At 41.4% G+C, this 20814-nt stretch overlaps 1 protein-coding gene and 1 pseudogene across 13 annotated transcripts in view; one reads left to right on the top strand and one right to left on the bottom strand.

Annotated features, from left to right (window-relative positions):
* The window catches only part of MELK (maternal embryonic leucine zipper kinase), a 98760-nt gene that overhangs the window by 50842 nt on the left and 27104 nt on the right, over positions 1 to 20814 (bottom strand). For all 13 annotated transcript variants that reach the window (XM_035252142.3, XM_002743081.6, XM_002743084.7 and 10 more), the window contains 2 exons: positions 5001 to 5069; positions 939 to 1037 (listed from right to left, as the gene is read on the bottom strand). In XM_035252142.3, coding sequence (XP_035108033.3) covers positions 939 to 1037; positions 5001 to 5069 — 168 coding nt within the window. The remainder of the gene's footprint in view (positions 1 to 938; positions 1038 to 5000; positions 5070 to 20814) is intronic.
* On the top strand, positions 17705 to 17861 carry LOC118147953 (U4 spliceosomal RNA; annotated as a pseudogene).

Raw genomic sequence — 20814 nt, 5'->3', positions numbered from 1 at the left:
AAACAGACCAAACACAGAAGCAGGTGACTATACAGGTGTCTTCTATTAAGCCAGACTAAAGAAATTTGCAAAGATGTAAAACAACCCCATTCTTTTCTCTAAATTTATTTTGTAAATGGTTATTCTTCATAAAAAATATGTGTTGATATGTAATAAGTTTATTATGTCATTTTTTTAATAAATAAATAAATATTAAGAGTATAGGCCGGGCGCCTATACTCAAGCCTATAATCCCAGCACTTTGGGAGGCCGAGGTGGGTAGATCATGAGGTCAAGAGATCGAGACCATCCTGGTCAACATGGTGAAACCCCATCTCTACTAAAAATACAAAAAATTAGCTGGGCCTGGTGGCACATGCCTATAATCCCAGCTACTCAGGAGGCTGAGGCAGAACTGCCTGAACCCAGGAGGCGGAGGTTGTGGTGAGCTGAGATCACGCCATTGCATTCCAGCCTGAGTAACAAGAGCGAAACACCGTCTCAAAACAAAAACAAAAGAGTATAAAGGGGTCCTCAAACTAAAAAGTTTGAGAACAACTGTACCCTCATAACTTCTCCGGGAAGTAGAACTGGTTTAACCTACTTTTTACAGATGAATAAATAGGTTCTGCAAAGTTAAGTAACTTGCCCAAGATTCCCAGAGCCCCGTGACTGACTACACAAGGGAAACACCTGGGAGCTTTTAAAAACTCCCATTAAGTGTTCTGGGGTGGGGAGCAGGCATTTCTTTTTAAGGTCCCAGGTAATTCTCTATTTGCAGATGGGGTTGAGGAACCACTGTCCATTAGGTTACAAATCTCCCAAACACCAATCTGATTAATAAGTCTACAAAATATATTTTCTTGTATATTTAGACCACATCATTGTAGGTTCTGAATTTACCCAAAGACCACACAAGTTTAAAAAAAAATTTTTTTACTGGATTTCATTTTACTTACAGGATTCTTGCTTTGCCACTCAACAGGATAGTTGTGATCTTGCATGATCCAGGGATGGTTCAATAGATTTTTCATAGAAATCCGTTTCTTTGGGTCCACCTAGTGGCCATTAAAAAGTAGCTGAAGATTAACATTTCAAATAGAGAACATAGAACACCTTTCCTCCTAAGAACTCAAAATGCATTAGAACAGATGTAAACTTTATCATCACAAAAATGCTGTCAAAGACCCTAAAATGGCCTTTGAATAAATTCTTTAAAGAAGCCAATAGAGGCAAGAAAACTATAGCAACCAACACAGGCTTGGAAGATAAATGTTTAACAAACATGAACTTCATTGGTATGGACATTATTCATGAAGTTCAGTCAATCTATTGTATGATGTAATAGTCTTTTACTGGAAAACCTATTCATGGGAAATATTCACCAATTTAACATTCAAGCAGCCACAATGCAGGGCATTCATACTGAATATGCAATCTCTACCTCCCATGAGCTTACAATCACACAGAACAAGTTGAAAAGCACACCTTTCCATTTGTAATTTTCGAATGTAAGGAGAGAAAAATTAATCAACAAAGATTAAGGGTTTTTTTGGAGTCTAGAAGAAAGTGTAAGGTGTTTTCAATCTCAATATGGAGATTTGGTGGTCTGGCCCTACTTAATCAAGGTGAGTGAGCCTGAGGTAAATTTTGAATAAAAGACGGAGATGACTTAATAGATGATACCAGAAGATATTCTGAATATATAATGAAAAAAATATTGCACTAGTAAGATACTCATATTTTCAAAGTGTTTCCTATCAATCTCATTTTGTCCTCATAACACTACATAGCAGTGAGGCCAAGCTCAGAACCCCCATTTTATAGATCAGATTAGGTGATACATTGATTAATTGGTAGAGTGCTTACTTAGATTTCACTCCTATCTTTCACCCTCAGAGGCTCATTCCACTAAATTTCAAAGTGTGATCCCAAGACCAGCAGCAGCAGCATCTTCTGGCAGCTTGTTAGAAATGCAAAATTTCGGTCTTGCCCCAAATCTACTGAATCATACACTCTGGGGCTGGAGCCAAGCAATCTGTGTTTTAACAAGCCCATGGGGTAATTTTGATACCTGCTGAAATTTAAGAACCACTGCACTAGATCACAGGGCCCATTCAATAGTATATCCACTCATGCAAGCATTTATTCATTATCTACTAATGTATTTAATGTGCAAGAGTTGGGAATAGGTGAGATGTGGTGGCTCATACCTGTAATCTCGGCACTTTGGAAGGCTGAGGCAGGCAGATCGCTTGAGCTCAGGAGTTCAAAACCAGCCTGAGCAACATAGCAAAAACCCATCTTTACAAAAAATACAGTTTTCTGAAATTAAGGAATAAAATGATAAATAATTTAAAAACAACCAAAAAAAACTAAAGAAAAAACACAGGAAATTAGTCAGGTGTGGTGGTGTGCACCAGAGGCACCCGCTACTTAGGAGGCTGAGCTAGAAGGATCACTTGAGCCTGGGGTTCGAAGCTATAGTGAGCCAAGATCATACCACTGCACTCCAGCCTGGGTGACAGAGACCCTGTCTATTAAAAAAAATTTTTGGGTGGTGGCGGCGCCTAGGGACCTGGCTGAGGCGATGACTGTGACGGCTGGGATGAGACCAGAACGCCGAAGCGGGATTGGGGGTGGCAGAAAGGCATCCACTTTGTAAGACCTACACGAGGTGCCGGAGTGGTTGGGCCTCCCCTCCCTACTTAAGGAAGCGCCCTGAGTGATGGCGATGGAGAGGGCAGCAGTTACTCTGGCAACCCCAGTTAAGCTGCGCTCCAGGAGGAGTTCATCTATTGTCTGCTATCCATTGACTTCCGTTTCTGGAGCCTAAATGTTTCTACAGAATCCAACTCAAATACACGGACTATGATCAGAATGCTTTCAAGGAGTTTTTGGGCACATGATGGCAGGCCAGGTGCAGTGGCTCACGCCTGAAATCCCTGCCCTTTGGAAGAAGTGGGCAGATTGCTTAAGCCCAGGAGTTTGATGCCAGCCTAGGCAACGTGATACATCCAGAAAGTGCCCAGAAGAAACTTGCTGCTGGAAAAATAGAAAAAGCCGTATTTATAACATTAGAATTTATGGATAATTTGTTAAAATGGCAGAAAATAATGAAAATATTAGTAAAAATGTAGATATAAGGCCCAAAACTAGTCGGAGCAGAAGTGCTGACAGAAAAGACGGTTATGTGTGGAGTGGAAAGAAGTTATCTTGGTCAAAAAAGAGTGAGAGTTGTTCAGACGCTGAAACAGTGAATGATATAGAAAAAACTGAAGTTTCTTTAAGGAGCCAAGAAAGGAAGCACAGCTGTTCATCCATTGAGTTGGACTTAGATCATTCCTGTGGGCATAGATTTTTAGGCCAATCTCTTAAACAGAAACTGCAGGATGCTCTGGGGCAGTGTTTTCCAATAAAGAATTGTAGTGGTCGGCAAAAAAAAAAAAAACATTTTGCCGGGCGTGGTGGCTCAAGCCTGTAATCCCAGCACTTTGGGAAGCCGAGGCGCGTGGATCAAGAGGTCAAGAGATCGAGACCATCCTGGTCAACAAGGTGAAACCCCGTCTCTACTAAAAGTATAAAAAATTAGCTGGGCATGGTGGCACGTGCCTGTAGTCCCAGCTACTCAGGAGGCTGAGGCAGGAGAATTGCCTGAACCCAGGAGGCAGAGGTTGCAGTGAGCTGAGATTGCGCCATTGCACTCCAGTCTGGGTAACAAGAGCGAAACTCCGTATCAAAAAAAAAAAAATTTTTTTTTTTAAGAGGCCAGGCTGGGTGCAGTGGCTCACACCTTTAATCCCAGTATTTTGGGAGGCCAAGTTGGTAGATCACCTAAGGTCAGGAGTTCAAGACCAGCCTGGGCAACATGGTGAAATACCGTCTCTACTAAAAATACAAAAACCAGCTGGGCGTGGTGGCACACGCTTATAATCCCAGCTACTCAGGCGGCCAAGGCACAAGAATCACTTGAACTCAGGAACCCAGGAGACGAAGGCTGCAGTGAGCCAATATCGTACCATTAGACTTCAGCCCGGGCAATAGAGCAAAACTCTGTCTCAAAAAAAAGAGGCCAGTGGCTCACACATGTACTCCCAGCACTTTGGGAGGCCAAGGCAGGCGGAAAAACAGGAGTTTGAGACCAGCCTGGCCAACATGGTGAAACCCTGTCTCTACTAAAAATACAAAAACTATCCAGGCATGGTGGCACATGCCTGTAGTACCAGCTACTCAGGAGGCTGAGGCAGTAGGATCACTTGAAACTGGGAAGCAGAGGTTGCTGTGAGCCAAGATCACACCACTGCACTCCAGCCTGGGTGACAGAGGGAGACTTTGTCTCAAAAAAAAAAAAAAAAAGAGTTAGGGCTGGGTATGGCGGCTCACACCTATAATCCCAGAACCTTGTGAGGCTGAGGCAGGCCCATAACTTGAGATCAGGAGTTCAAGACCAGCCTGGCTAACATGGCGAAATTCCATCTCTACTGAAAATACAAAAATTAGCCAGGCATGGTGGTTCACACCTATAATCCCAGCTAGTTAGGATGCAGCAGAGGCAAGACAATTGTTTGAATAAAAAAATTAGCCAGCATGGCGGCTCACTCCTATAATCCCACCTACTCGGAAGGCAGAAGCATTGAACCCAGAAGGTAGAATCACTTGAATCCAGAAGGCAAAGGTTGCAGTGAGCCAAGATCACCCCACTGCATTCTAGCTTGGGTCTTCAAAGGAGTGAGACTGTCTCAAAAAAAGATTTGGGAATAAAAGAGAGTGGAGCAAGGGCTAGAGAAAACAGACAATGCTCAAGAAAAAGTAAGAAAGCCGTATCAGCTAAGACATATAGTAAGTGTCTAAAATAAATTGGTTTTACAAGATAATTAAGAAAGGATCTAATACAGGATATTTTCAAGGTAGATGTGAGTGGGATTTTTTTAAGCTAATGGTAAATGTAGTAGCAGCACAGATATCTTAAAAGTTGAATCAAACAATTACAATAGACTTCTTTATTTAAAAATAAAGTTTACCTGCAGCATTTGTTGAAGAAGCAGAATGCTACTGCGAGAGAGCCACTTGGGAACATCGTATTTTCCTCTCTAAAAAAAAACAAAACATTTAAGAGATTTAGGTTCGGTCAACCTTGACACAAATTCCTAAGGTAATAACATGTTGGAGGTTTACTTCTAAGCTTGAAGACTTCACCCAACTATAATACTTGGTAAACATTAATAACTAAAAAAATCAATTTTTTGGCTGGGCACAGTGACTCACACCTGTAATCCCAGTACTTGGGGAGGCCAAGGCGGGCGGATCACCTGAGATCAGGAGTTCAAGACCAGCCTGGAAAACATGGTGAAACCCCGTCTGTACTAAAAATACAAAAATTAGCCAGGCGTGGTTGCAGGCGCCTATAATCCCAGCTACTCTGGAGGCTGAGGCAGTAGAATTGCTTGAACCTGGGAGGTGCAGGCTGCAGTGAGCTGAGATGGCACCACTGCATTCCAGCCTAGGTGACAGGCATCTCAAAAAAAAAAAAAAAGGAAAAAAAAACAAATTTCTTGCCTTAAAGAACAAAATCAAGCATATTAAATACTATCATTACCTCTAAATTATCCACATATCAGGGAAGGGCTACAGCACAAAGAATATAACAGCAGCAAACATAAATGTTATACAGCTTTGCAATCTGTGGTATTAAATGAACAGCAAGTGTACGCTGCAGTCCATTTTTGTACTGCCGAAACAAGTATTAGTTTATAATCGCAGAGCAATTATTAGTTGACAAAATGAAGCAGCAGAAAAGCATATTTGGTGATAGGACATAGGCTATGGTTAAAAACAGGTCCTCCACAAAGCAGAATTCACAAACTTTGAGGGAGACTGGTGAAAGCCACTTTCTAAGGTAAATACTTTTTTAGGACTAGAAGAGACTCAGGAGGCAAATGTATACAAACTAGTATACTCAGAAATTATGGTCACCAAGTCATCAATCCAAGATCAGGGACTTGCTAATACTAACACATGATAGAACACCTCTTACAAACCTGCCACACACATCGTCTTTCCCAATTCAGAGGAAGCAATACTAGAGTTTCTCACGGCAGAAATTATACTGTTTAATGATGCTAAGATAACAGGTTAATTATTTGAGAAAAATTGATTAACTGATAATTCATAGAACATACCAAAATTAATTCTACCCAGATTAAATGAAAATACAAAACCATATCAATTCTTAAAGAAAGCATGAGTGATTATTTTTAGAATCTTTCTAGACATGACAGCAAAGCTAACAACTATAAAGACTAATAATATATGACAAAATTAAAATGTGATATTTCTGTAAAACAAAACATCACTAACAAAGTTAACAACAAACTGAAAAAAAAAAAACCTTTTCCAAAGGTCATAGGCAACTGTCACTTACTACTGCTGAATCCCAGAGAGTTGGCTAGAGCATGTAAAACCCATCCTTCCCAGGAACAGGCATGAAGCCCAGAAAGCAGTGAGCATTCAGGTTGGGGTCCAGTTGGCTGCAGAGGCTTGGTAGGGAGAAGTAAATTCAAGGCTTCATTGCTACAATTCGAAAACAAACTCTGAGCCAGGCACAGTGGCTCATGCCAAATCCCAGCACTTGGGAAGGCCAAGGTCAGGAGTTAGAGACCGGCCTGACCAACATGGTGAAACCCCATCTCTACTAAATACAAAAAATAACCAGCCATGGTGGTACATGTCTGTAATCCCACCTACTTGGGAGGCTAAGGCAAGAGAATCACTCAAACCTGAGAGGGAGAGGTTGCAGTGAGCCAAGACTGTGCCACTGCACTCTATCCTGGGCAACAAGAGAAATTCAGTCCCAAAAACAAAACAAAACAAAACAAACAAAAAAACCTTGTCAGTTTCTGCCTCTGGCAAGTGGTAAGGTGCCCTGGCAAGGTGTAAATAAGAATGGGCTCTCTGGGTAATATTGAGTGCTTTAGATGAAGGGAATGAAAAATGTACTAATATTAATTAATTTTTTTTTTGAGTCAGAGTTTCACTCTTGTTGCCCAGGCTGGAGTGCAATGGCATGATCTCAGCTCACCACAACCTCCGTTTTCCAGGTTCAAGCAATTCTCCTGCCTCAGCCTCCTGAGTAGCTGGGATTACAATCATGCACCACTATGCCCAGCTAATTTTGTATTTTTAGTAGAGACAGGGTTTCTGCATGTTGGTCAGGTTGGTCTTGAACCCCCAACCTCAGGTGATCCACCCACCTCAGCCTCCCAAAGTGCTGGGATTATAGATAGGCGTGAGCCACTATGCCCGGCCTAAATGTAGTAATGTTAAAGTAATTTGTAAAATGAAAGCTACTGTTCTTCCTAGGAAACACTCGCAAGTCAGTCTGTCTACTCTCATCAGAGAGGTTGGTTTTGACCCTTTCTTTTTAGATTGATTGTTTAACAATGCCTCTCTGGGACTTTGATGACTTCTTTAACACGGCTGAAAGCCAACCTGCCATACGTCTTAGGACTCTGAGTGATCCATACCTGTCTATTTTCCCCTTCACCTTTAAGGTGGAATGATTATGTAAGAATTATATCCTAGACATTTCATAAGAACAGAGAACCCCAGTGCTGGTGCTAGTCAGTCGCTTCCTCACCTACCTGCCTCCATTTTCCTAGCCGCATTCATTTATAGTAGGCAGGAGTGTGTGTGTGTGTGTGTGTGTGCACGCGCGCGCGTTTGCATGTGCGTGCACACTTGTGCTTGCCCTCGTCTCCCTGTATTCCAGGAATAAACTGAGTGTCAGGCTGCTATTTCTTGTGGCCCAGAAGAAGAGAGTTTTTATTTCTGTAACTGGCCACAGGGAAAAGGCGTGGAAATTATCAACAAACCAACTCAAAATTACAAAGTTTTTCGAGCTTATATACCTTCTAAGCTATATGTCCATGTATAAGTGTGCATTTGTCTAAAAACATAAGTGATTAACTTCTTTTAAGCTATAACTAAGGTCTGAGTCCTCAAGACCTTCTGGAGCCTCAGTAAGTTTACTTAATCTAAATGGGTCTAGGTGCTAGGGTGATTACTCTTATCTTATATCCTGCTAAATCACAAAGGTTTGGGGAGTTCCTTTAGACCTCGATGAACTTGTTTGTGGAGGCCTGGAGAGTTTCTTCAGACCCCCAATAAAATTTGCTTAATCCTAAAAGGGTCCTGTTAAGAATTCCTTCGTTATCTTGTCATGCTTCAAGGCCCAGGCAAAGCCTAGACAAAACTCTGGGTGAGCTCTCAGTTACATTCCAGCCTTTGTATAAGATCACAGGCTCAATCAGCTTTTAATGTATCATCTAGCTACTCAGTCAGTGCTGAGACAGTTGTAATGGAGGCCTGTGTTAATAAGTCCTGGTCTGACACACTTGGACTTAAATTTCTAAACTAGAATCCTTTTTCAGTGCATTTTGTCTTTCATTCATTTTGGAGAACCTCTGGAGTTTGTCATAGACCAGTTCCTAATTGTATCATTAACAATTCTGTGATGAATGTTACTGTTCATAAATTTTCTCTTTTTGAGACGGAGTCTCATGGCACAATCTTAGCTCTCTGAACCTCTGCCTCACGGGTTCAAGCGGTTCTCCTGCTTCAGTCTCCCAAGTAGCTGGGATTACTGGCATGCGTCACCACGCACAGCTAGCTTTTGCATTTTTAGTAAAGACAAGTTCTCACTATATTGGCCAGGCTGGCCTCAAACTTCTGGCCTCAGGTGATCCACCCGCCTTGGCCTCCCAGAGTGCTGGGATTACAGGAAGCATGAGCCACCGTGTCCGGCTCAAAGTTTGTTTTTGAACTATAGCAATGTAGCCTTGAATTCATTTCTCTCTACCATGCCTCATCTACAGCCAACTGGACAACAACCTGAAGGCTCACTGATGCCTGGGCTCCATGCCTATCCTGGGAAGGAGGGGTTTTAGATACTCTGGCCAACTCCCTGGAACTCAGCAGTAGTAAGTCACAGTTGCTGGATGACTGGCCCTGACCGAGTTGGCCCCACTCTCATATCTGAGCTTTACTTTATTCCTGAGACCCAGGCTTTTCATGATCCCAATCCCGAGGACTTGCCTTGTTCTTTTTCTTGTCATGTTTGTCCAGTCTCAAATATTTCAGCCTGCTCTTGCCAGGGTACCATACAGAGTGGAGACCAGCTTGGAACAAAGATCTTTCTACGTGTTGATCAAATGACTGTGAGCTGCCTGAGTCTCTGATCACAGCCTGCTCCTAGAGTGTCCTCTGCCAGCTTCACTCCCTGTACTCTGGGTAGTCTTCCCTCTGCTGTTTGCAGAGCCGTTTGCTGCTTACTCTCTGGACACTATCTGTACTGGGTTGAACAGTAACCCTCCAACTGTGCAAAAATCCATTTGTTGTTTAAACCCACCACTCTGCAGTACTTTGTTACAACAACCCTAGGAAGCTCATACACTATCTACGAGGGTTTAGCCGCTTCACATCACCTCTTCCCCATCAGCATCTGCCCACCTCAAGGACAAGTCTGATTCCAGGTTTCAGCCCTTTCTGGTCTGCTCCAACACACAAATAACAGGCCCATAACCAGATCTATCATAATAAAAGAGACATTATGCCTTTACATTCTGAAACTACCATCTAAAACAAAAGTACTCTTAAGTAAAACTAGGAGTACGCCACAGAAACCAAATGTAAAAATAAATACTCAGACCAAAGTACTAAATAAAGAGAGCTCTACCAGACTGATTCCAAATTCCTCTTTGCCTTTTTATCAACCCTTTTTATCAACCTATTTTGAATTCTTAAAGTATCTTTTAATAGATCCCCTGTGCTTTGCTATAAGCTGGCACCATGGAAGCAATCCTATCCAGAAAGAAGCAGAGAAAACAAGTGAATGAGAAGTGTGGTGTTTGGCACATTGGAACAGCAATGGATTGGAGTCATATATTATGTTTGAATCCCAGTTCTGCCTCTTACTAGCTCCATGGGCTTGTAAGAGTTATTCAGTCTCTCTGGCCCTGTTTCCTAAGACAGGCTCTGAAAACAAATTGCCTAGGTTCAAATCCACGATGTACCTCTTGCTTGCTGTGGAACCTTATACAAGCTATTTGACCTTGTTGTGCTTTAGTTTCTCCATCTAAAAAAAAAAAGAAGTATAGGCCGGGCGCAGGGGCTCAAGTCTGTAATCCCAGTACTTTGGGAGGCCGAGGCGGGTGGATCACGAGGTCAAGAGATCGAGACCATCCTGGTCAACGATCACCTGGTCAACATGGTGAAACCCTATCTCTACTAAAAATACAAAAAATTAGCTGGGCATGGTGGCGCGTGCCTGTAATCCCAGCTACTCAGGAGGTGGAGGCAAGAGAATTGCCCGAACCCAGGAGGCGGAGCCAAGATCGTGCCATTGCACTCCAGCCTGGGTAACAAGAGCAAAACTCCGTCTCAAAAAAAAAAGAAGAAGAAGAAGAGAAGTATAATAACAATACCTGCTGCATAAAATTTTTGCTAGGATTCAATGATTTAGTATACATAAAGCACTTAGCACAGTGCCAGGGACACAGTAAAAATTTGTTAAATGTTAGCTTTGACTGCTGCTGCTGCTACTATTACTAGCATTATACTATCTATAATACAACTAATGCCACTTAAGGGATTAGAACACAAGAGAATGTATGTGAAAGCACTCGGCATACTGCCTTGCACATAAGAGACAATAAATATGTACTGAATCTGAAATAAATGGGAGGAGAAGGGAATATTCAAAAAAGTAGTATTCCTTTTCCGAGGGCCAGAGATGGGCACATTGGCCAAAAGCCATGTATTCAAAGGTGCTAAATACTCAGTACAGCAAGAAAGGCTAAAGCCATTCTGAGGAATGCCACAGGCCTTCCCAATGGAGCACTGCCCCACCGCTGCTATCTCAGATCTCAGGATTGTCTGGTAAGGTACACATCATCTAGTCAAGCCCTGGTCATATCACCTCCTGAAATGTACCCATCCACTTTCCCTATTTGGGCAGAACACCTCTGTAGAGTATCATCCACAAGTGGGTCATAAGGCCTGTGACTCATTACCATGTCATATAATTCTCAACTTCATTCTCTGTACTGAAATACTGGCCAAAATAGAGTGCAGAAAATGAACTCTGCTGCCAGGCTTAACCCAATCTCTTATTTGCAAAGAGTGCTTTAAAATGCACAAAACACTTATACATATATTTTACCCTGTGTAGTAGGCAGGGACTATTAACCACATTATACAAATGGAGAAACCAAGTCTCAGCCACACAGACTAAGTACTTGCTCAATACTGTAGGGCACTGGTGCTCAACTGGGGATGATTTGTCCTAAAATGGGACATCTGGCAGTGTACAGAAACATTGTGAATTGTCACAACTTGGGGATTACCCCTAGCAATTAGTGGGTAATGGTCATGGATGCTGCTAAACATCCTATAATGCATGACAGCCCCCAACAACAAAGAATTATGGGGTCCAAATGCCAATAGTGTTAATGTTGAGAAACACTGCTTCTCAACAAAAAAGGGTCAGAGATAGGACCTGTGTTCCTGCTACTCTTTAAAGAGCAAAAAAGGGTCAGAGGTATGACCCTTGTTTCTGCTATTCTTTAAAGAATGGGTGTGTGTTTATTTGAGAGACAATTACCTTGCAAATGAGAGCCAGAAAAAGATAACAGTGGAGAATCCAAGTGAAGAGTGGGAGAAAAGATCTGTGGATTAAGCAAAATAATCCTGGGAATTCTAGTGGCTTGAAATTGTTTTTCACATTGTTCTAAGAAAGGCAGGCCATCTCTCCAACACATAATCTGAATGCTGTAGTCAACTCTATAATTACAAAAACATAATCTCATAGAGACACCTTGCTCATTTTCTTTAAAATTATAAATTGTGATTGTTAGGAAGCAATTTTATTTTCAAAGTACTCAATTTTCATTTGCTAAATTATTTATACTCCCCTAATATTTGTACACCACAGCTGGAGTACAGTCATGCTTGTCTTTGAATGCAGTGACGACAAATGAATATAGGTGGCATTAATAAGATTAATACTCGAGCTATTAGTAATCATGCTAGAAATTGCAGTTGAGCATCTGGGTTAAAATAGTCAACAAATGCAAAAGATAAACGAAGTCTGCCTTTTAAACAAGAGTTACATACGGTGCGTCAAATATTGCTGGGTTTTTCAATCAAACCAAGAACTGAGGAAAGTGTTATTCCCAAGTGAGGAATTTTAGAACATTCTAGGCAAAGATACATACTGCATGCAAGTGATACGACACCTTAATTAGATTCAACCAGCAGACTGTATTACACTGTGACTCGGAACAATAGTTCTGAGCCAAGATTACAATAAATTTCAAAATCTATAATGTGTGAAATTAAATTCCACAATAATGCATAAAAGTCCTAATTTGAATCAATTTTCAACTTGCAAATACATGAAAAACTAAAAAAAGAAATTCAGAGCAGGAGAAAACAAAGAATATACAGTATTAGTAAATAATATTAATTAGGAAGACCAAATCTCCACTGAAAGAGAATTAGACATTTCTACCACATTCATTCCACTGTAAAGATATTTAATTTTTCAAAAATATCAGAACTTGGATCTAACATCTACTGTTAGGATCTAATACTTTTGTATTATTTTAAGGTAAGCTCTCTCCCTCAACAGATTAATCTAGGATCCACTAATGCATTCAAATAAATAAAAGTAGAAAACACTGAAGTCTGTATGTTGGTACATTCACCTTTTATTGATAAAACAATATATTGGTAATAGTATTAATTCTATCGCTGCCATATGAATGTGAACTTGCAGTAACAACAAATGAAGACAAATAAACAGCATAGAGGATTAAGGTCCAGATAGGTAAAAAAAAAATATAGCAAAGGTTAGAGGTAAGTCAATAAATTAGGACCACCATGAATATAATATAGTTCCATTTCAGTAAGGTATTAACAGTTACTTATTTTATCTTTGTGGATAAGACTACAAAATCTTGGCTAAGTGTAGCTGAAACACAATAAAACTAAAAACCAATACCCAGAACACTTAGGGAGTGGTCCTGTTCTATTCCGTTTTTTAATAAAGAACTTAGTTTAGGGACATTTAAGAAATGTGCAAATGGTACAATGCTGGCAAGGACAGCTGTTATTACATGAGTGCAGAATCAAAATTCAAAATTTCCTTTTTTTTTTGAGACGGAGTTTCACTCTAGTTACCTAGGCTGGAGTGCAATGACGCGATCTCGGCTCACCCTCCGCCTCCTGCGTTCAAGCAATTCTCCTGCCTCGGCTTCCCAAGTAGCAGGGACTACAGGCGCGCGCCACCATGCCCAGCTAATTTTTGTATTTTTAGTAGAGACGGGGTTTCACCATGTTGACCAGGATGGTCTCATCTCTTGACCTCGTGATCCACCCACCTCGGCCTCCCAAAGTGCTGGGATTACAGGCATGAGCCACCACGCCCGGCCAAATTTCCATCCTTTATTTATTTATTTATTTGTTTGTTTGTTTATTTATTTATTTATTTATTTATTTATTTTTTGAGATGGAGTTTTGCTCTTGTTACCCAGGCCGGAGTGCAATGGTGTGATCACAGCTCACTGCAACCTCCGCCTCCTGGGTTCAAGCAATTCTCCTGCCTCAGCCTCCTGAGTAGCTGGGATTACAGGCACGCGCCACCATGCCCAGCTATTTTTTGTATTTTTAGTAGAGACGGGGTTTCACCATGTTGACCAGGATGGTCTCGATCTCTTGACCTCATGATCCACCCGCCTCGGCCTCCCAAAGTGCTGGGATTATAGGCGTGAACCACCGCGCCCGGCCTCCAAAATTTCCAAAGAAGAGAATGCTAGACTGAAACAAGAAAAATTGAATGTGAAGAAACAGAAGTCAAAGAACTTATAGCTACTCAGAGCTGGAACGGATCTTGAAAATAATTGATTACTGCAGTGCACAAACGCTGCTGACAAAGGAAACAAGGACCAGTAAGTATTGTTGACAACAAAATGCATGGGAAAGCCGATGCATAATAATATCTAAATTAATTAGGAGAACTAACTTGTAGTCTGTAAATCAGAAAAGATGGGATGTCTGGGAAGATTCCCAAATTAATAGGCACAATTAAATTTGCCTATTAATTTTGGGATGGGGATCCTTCTTCCTTTAATTGGGAGGGATCCTTACTCCTTCCCAATTAATTGGGATTAATTAATTTTGGGCTGTGGATCCTTCCTCTTTTAGGCATCTGTGATTTTCAGGCGACTAGCAACTACAGAGTTGAGAAAGAATATTATATAGTGGTTATGAGAATGGGCTCTGAGCTTGACTGCTAGGGTTCAAATCCCAGCTCTGCTACTCACTAACTATAAGACTCTGAATAAATTATTTAAGGTCTCTGTCCTTCATTTCTTCATCTGTAAGAGGAAGACAACAATAGCAACTGCCTCATTTAGAGCAGAGCCTGGTAAATAACAAAAGCTCATGCATGTTAAGTATTACTTTTGTGACAACAGGATGAGAATATGCATGCCAGCAAACATTTTATTTTTTCTGAGCAACCACGTGCAACAGCCACAAAGATATGCAACACACACACTTCAGAAAGTTCTATCCATTTGGAGGCAGGAAACAAGGAAGTAGAGAAGAAAGCAGAAAGAATTAAGTAAAAAGACTGCTGCAGATGCTCTAGACAGAAGAGATCTCATTCAGCACAACTCAAACCAACACAGAACTCCATTTCTGGACACCTACAGAGACTCACACCTGGCCTGCAGAAAGCATCTCCCCCAATTTCTACATCAGTTTCTGGGGGTTCAAAACTCACTGAAAACTTTATCATTCCTTTTTTTTTTTTTTTTTTGAGACAGTTTCACTCTTGTTACCCAGGCTGGAGTGCAATGGTATGATCTCGGCTCACTGCAACCTCTGCCTCCCGTGTTCAGGCAATTCTCCTGCCTCAGCCTCCTGAGTGGCTGGGATTACAGGCATGCGCCACCATGCCTAGCTAATTTTTTTTTTGCATTTTTAGTAGAGATGGGGTTTCACCATATTGATCAGGATGGTCTCAATCTCTTGACCTCCTGATTCACCCACCTCGGCCTCCTAAAGTGCTGGGATTACAGGCGTGAGCCCCCACACCCGGCCTATCATTCCATTTTTTTAAAAAAATCAACATTTGCAAACCAAATTCAACAGTAACGTGTTTGGGTTTTTTTGTTTGTTTTTGAGACGGAGTCTTGCTCTGTCGCCCAGGCTGGAATGCAGTGGTGCGATCTTGGCTCACTGCAACCTCTGTCTCCAGGATTCAAGTGATTCTTCTGCCTCAGCCTCCCAAGTAGCTGGGACTGCAGGTGCACACCACCACACCTGGCTAATTTTTGTATTTTTAGTAGAGAATGGGTTTCACCATATTGGCCAGGCTGGTCTTGAACTCCTGACCTTGTGATCCACCCGCCTCAGCCTCCCAAAGTGCTGAGATTACAGGCATGAGCTACAGCATCCAGCCCAACAGTAATGTTTTAATTCTTTATACAGAATCGATACGCTACTGTGGAATTAAAAATTAATTTTAAAAAATTATATATACAAAGAAAATTTTAAAAATTATATATACGAACAGAATAAAGGAAGTTTCACAGTAAAATACTATGCAGCCATTAAAAAAATTAAACCTGGACATGGTGCTATATATCAATATGAAACAATCTTAAAAAGTAAAGCATTAGGCCAGGTGCTACAGCTCACACCTGTAACCCCAGCAATTTGGGAGGCCAAGGCAGAAGGATCACTTAAGGCCAAAAGTTCAAGACCAGCCTGGCCAACATGATGAAACCCCCATCCCTACTAAAAATACAAAAATTAGCCAGGCATGGTGGTGGATTCCTGTAATCCCAGCTACTTGGGAGACTGAGGCAGGAGAATCACTTGAACCCAGGAGGTGGAGGTTGCAGTGAGCCAAAATCAGGCCACTGCACTCCAATCCAGCTAGCCTGGGTGACAAAGAGACTGGTTCTCAAAAAAAAAAAAAAAAAAAAGTAAAGCATTCCATTTTAAAAGGAGGAGGGGATAAAAATCCATTAGCTGTGTGGATTATATAATACCAAAGAATATTCTGCAAATATATAGAAAGTATTTCTAAATAGTTGCCTCTGGGCCAGGTACAGTGGCTCACACGTGTAATTCCAGCACTTTGGGAGGCCGAGGCAGGCAGATCACGTGAGGTAAGGAGTTCGAGACCAGCCTGGGCAACATGGCGAAATCCTGTCTCTACTAAAAATACAAAAATTAGCCAGGTGTGATGGTGCACACCTATAGTCCCAGCTACTCAAGAGTCTGAAGCAGAAGAATTGCTTGAACCCGGGAGGCGAAATCTGCAATGAGCCAAGATCATGCTACTGCACTCTAGCCCGGGTGACAGAGCAAGACTCTGTCTCAAAAAAATAAATAATTAAATACATACATACATACATAGTTGCCTCTAGGAAAGAAAAAAAAGGGCTGAGTGAGAAGAGGCTTTTCTTTTTTTAAATTTTTTTACTATATACTTTAGTATTGCTTTAATTTTCTTTTTTTTTTTTCTGAGATAGAGTCTCGCTCCATCAGCAAGGCTGGAGTGCAGTGGCACAATCTTGGCTTACTGCAACCTCCACCTTCTGGGTTCAAGTTATTCTCATGCCTCAGCCTCCCAAGTAGCTGGGATTACAGGCATGTGCCACCATGTCTGGCTAATTTTTGTATTTTAGAAGAGAAGGGTTTCACCATGTTGGCCAGGCTGGACTAAACTCCTGACCTCAGGTGATCTGCCCACCTCAGCCTCCCAAAGTGCTGGGATTGCAGGCGTGAGCCACTGCGTGCAGCCATACTAATTTTCTACCATATATACTTTGTTTTTCATTATAAAAATAATTAACTAAATGCCAGTTTCTTAGTTAATTAACTGCAAACCTGAGTTTTTAGGCCCATATTCAAGGAAAGGAGCAGGCAGGCTTTAGGAGTTGGGGGGAATCATTCTTCTATAGGTCACTAACTATAGTGGGGTCAACAAGCTTTTTCTGTACAGGGACAAATGGTTAAGTATTTTTGGTTTTGCAGGTCATATAATTTCTGTCACAACTACTCAACTCCATCACTGTGAGAAAGCAGCCATGACAATACACAAACAAACAGGTATGGCTGTGTTACAACTTTATGTAAACAAATAAGTGATAGGCCAGATTTGGCCCGTAGGCCATAATTTGCCAGTCTCTTCTGTATCACCCACCCAAGATGACTGTAGTTTTAACCAACATTTCCTTGCCTTTCGCACTCTAGAAAGGAGTCAATTAAGCTGCAGCACAGATGCCTGATTATTCATACACTCATAGAAATGTGTCTCATGAGCCAGATACAGGTGGCTCATGCCTGTAATCCCAGCACTTTGGGAGGCTGAGTCGGGTAGATCACTTGAGGTCAGGAGTTCGAGACCAGCCTGACCAACATGGAGAAAGCCGTCTCTATTAAAAATACAAAATTAGCTAGGCATGGTGGCGCCTGTAATCCCAGCTACTCAGGAGGCTGAGGCAGGAGAATGGCTTGAATCTCAGAGGCGGAGGTTATGATGAGCCGAGATCACACCATTGCACTCCAACCTGGGCAACGAGCGAAACTCCATCTTAAAAAAAAGAAAAAAAAGAAATGTGTCTCATGTATTCAAGAGTCAGGGTTAAGCTCTGCACAGCGGCAGTATCATAGCCAATGAGGTTTATCCGAGGCGTGATCATTGCTAACTGAAAACTTTTCCCAATTACCACCCCCTGCCCCGGCCCCCAGTGACGACTTGCAACAGAGTTGACATTGGCAATTTTTGACAGTCTCTACGGAGACTGAAATAAAATAAAATAAAATAAAATAAAAAGTCAGGTTGGTAGGAATGATTTCTAAAGAGATCAGCTAGCACTTTCCAACAGGATAATACAGAGATATGCCCCCGTCTATTTACTCCTTCTGTTTAACTTGCCCTTAATGCCTGGATAGTACTTGGAAGAGCTAAAGACATGCCCTCCTGCCAAGCATTCTTCTGACATGTGAATTGTATCATGTTAACATCGTAAATCAAAGACTTGTATAATCATGACTATAAAGAAGATAAATCAAAGTTTATAATTAGTAAATCCACATAATACTTCATTTTGTTTTACACATCATACATCTTTATTGAGACTTTTTAATGGTCAAGGCAAATGTTCAAAATTTTAGCTGGATAAAATGACTCTATTTCTCTTGTATGGCATAGTATCTTAACTGCAGTCCCAAATTACTCATAACCAAGAAGTATGGTTAGAAGGCTCAATGTTTACAGAAGAATGCCAATCCTAGTCCCAGTTATACTCGTGGCCCCTCTTGTTCTTATTCAGCATCATGGAATACCCATAACTTCAGGTAATTTCCAGGGAGAATAATCCCTAATTAACCGACACTCAATAACCTGGCTGAGAGGTATTATACTTATCAAAGGACTGCCTAAAGAATGTACAGAGTTGGCCAGGCATGGTGGCTCACGCCTGTAATCTCAACACTTTGGGAGGCTGAGGCAGGTGGATCATTTGAGGTCAGGAGACTCAAAACCAGACTGGCCAACATGGTGAATAAACTACAAACCTGAGCTTTTAGGCCAATGTTCAGAAATTGAACTTTGTTAATATTCAAAAACAAAAAGAAAAAAAACTAAAAAAAAAAAAAGAATACGTAGAGTTGAACATTCACTCATTCTTGGTTGGTGATCTTCTAAGTTACAGCATGTGTACCACAGAGGATATGGAAGATGATCACTAAGGTGTGGAAAGAAACTTCTATTTATATTCTTTTTCTATCTAACAAATAACAGAAATTGAGCTTTGTTAATATTTAGTATCAGCACTGGTAGTAGACTCACTGGTCCCTATATAACCTATACTATGAGACACTCTTAAGAAAGAATGGTATTGCAAAGCACTATGCTTTACAGGAGCACAGTTAAAAGGATTTACAGATTTTAGTACATGGTTTAATGAAACTAAATCCTCACTGAATAGACAAGTGGCTCAAGACTCTTGCAAAGAAACCACAGATTGAAGGCTATGAATACAAGAAAACAGTAACGAAGCTGACATTTCTACGTTTAGTATATCAACCAAAACACAAAGTTAAAAAAAAACCACCTGATTAGATTTAACAAGTTGTCTACAAAATTTGAAATTAGCAAGACTATTTTAAATAAGAACTTACATACACTATTGTTAGCAATGAACCTCAAATATATGGCTACATTGCCATCACAATTCGATTTTTTTTTTTTTTTTTTGAGACAGAGTCTCTCTCTGTCGCCCAGGATGGAGTGCAGTGGTGCAATCTCAGCTCACTGCAACCTCTACCTCCCAGGTTCATGTGATTCTCATGTCTCAGCCTCCAAAGTAGCTGAGATTACAGGAATGCACCATCATGACCAGCAAATTCTTGTATTTTTAGTAGAGATGGGGTTTCACCATGGTGGTCAGGCTAGTACTGGCCTCAAGTGATGTGCCCTGCTTGGCTTCCCAAAGTGCTAGGATTACAGGTGTGAGCCACTGGACCCAGACTTCCTTTTTATTTTTTTTAAAGACATAGGGTCTATAGCCTGGGCTGGAGTGCAATCATAGCTCATTGCAGCCTTGAACTCCTAGGCTCAAGCGATCCTCCCACCTCAGCCTCCTGAGTAGCTAGGACTAAAGACAAATGCCACCATGCCCAGATAATTTTTCTAATTTTTTGAATAGACAGAGTCTCACTATGTTGCCCAGGCTGGTCTCAAACTTCTGGCCTCAAGGCATGTCCCCGCCTCAGCCTTCCAAAGGGCTGGGATTATAGGCATGAGTCACCACACCTGAGCAAAAATTATATCTTTAAAATCCAGAATCCAGAATATGAAAGCAAATCTCTAGTTTTTTTGTTTTTTCTAATTTTTAAAAGAAAAGATGGGGTTTCACCATGATGGCCAGGCTGGTCTTGAACTCCTGACCTGAGGCGATCCACCCACCTTGACCTCCCAAAGTGCTAGGATTACAAGTGTGAGCCACCTCGCCCAGCCTCTAGTTTTTGTTGTTTTTTTTTTTGAGAGGGAGTTTCGCTTTTGTTACCCAGGCTGGAGTGCAATGGTGCGATCTCCGCCTCCTAGGTTCAGGCAATTCTCCTGCCTCAGCTTCCTGAGTAGCTGGGATTACAGGCACGCGCCACCATGCCCAGCTAATTTTTGTATTTTTAATAGAGACAGGGTTTCACCACGTTGGCCAGGATGGTCTCGATCTCTTGACCTCGTGATCCACCTGCCTCGGCCTCGCAAAGTGCTGGGATTACATGCTTGAGCCACCACGCCCGGCTAGTTTTTTTTTTTTTAAATGATGTTTAAAGTCAAGAAAACACACCAAAGCAAATTCCAGATGAATCAAACATTTGAACATTTTTAAAAAGTAAAACCATAAAACACTAGAAGAAACGTGGACATTTAAAAAAATAAAGTCAAAAAGCCCTTCCAAATATTACAATAAAAAATTGACAGACTGGGCACAGTGGCTCATGCCTATAATCCCAACACTTTAGGAGGGCAAGGTGGGAGGATCACTTGAGGCCAGAGACAAGCCTCAGCAACATAGCGAGTCCCTATCTCTACAAAAAAATATAAAATTAGCTGAGTTTGGTGGCACACACCTGTAGTTCCGGCTACTCAGGAGGCTGAGGCGGGAGGATCACTTGAGCCCAGGAAGTTGAGGTTGCAGTGAGCTATGACTGCACCGCTGTACTCCAGCCTGGGTAACAGAGCAAGAC

Source organism: Callithrix jacchus, chromosome 1, assembly GCF_049354715.1.
Source record: "Callithrix jacchus isolate 240 chromosome 1, calJac240_pri, whole genome shotgun sequence".
NCBI classification, from domain to species: Eukaryota; Metazoa; Chordata; class Mammalia; order Primates; family Cebidae; genus Callithrix; species Callithrix jacchus.
Note: the sequence above shows the minus strand (reverse complement) of the source record. Positions and strands in the feature narration are given on the sequence as shown.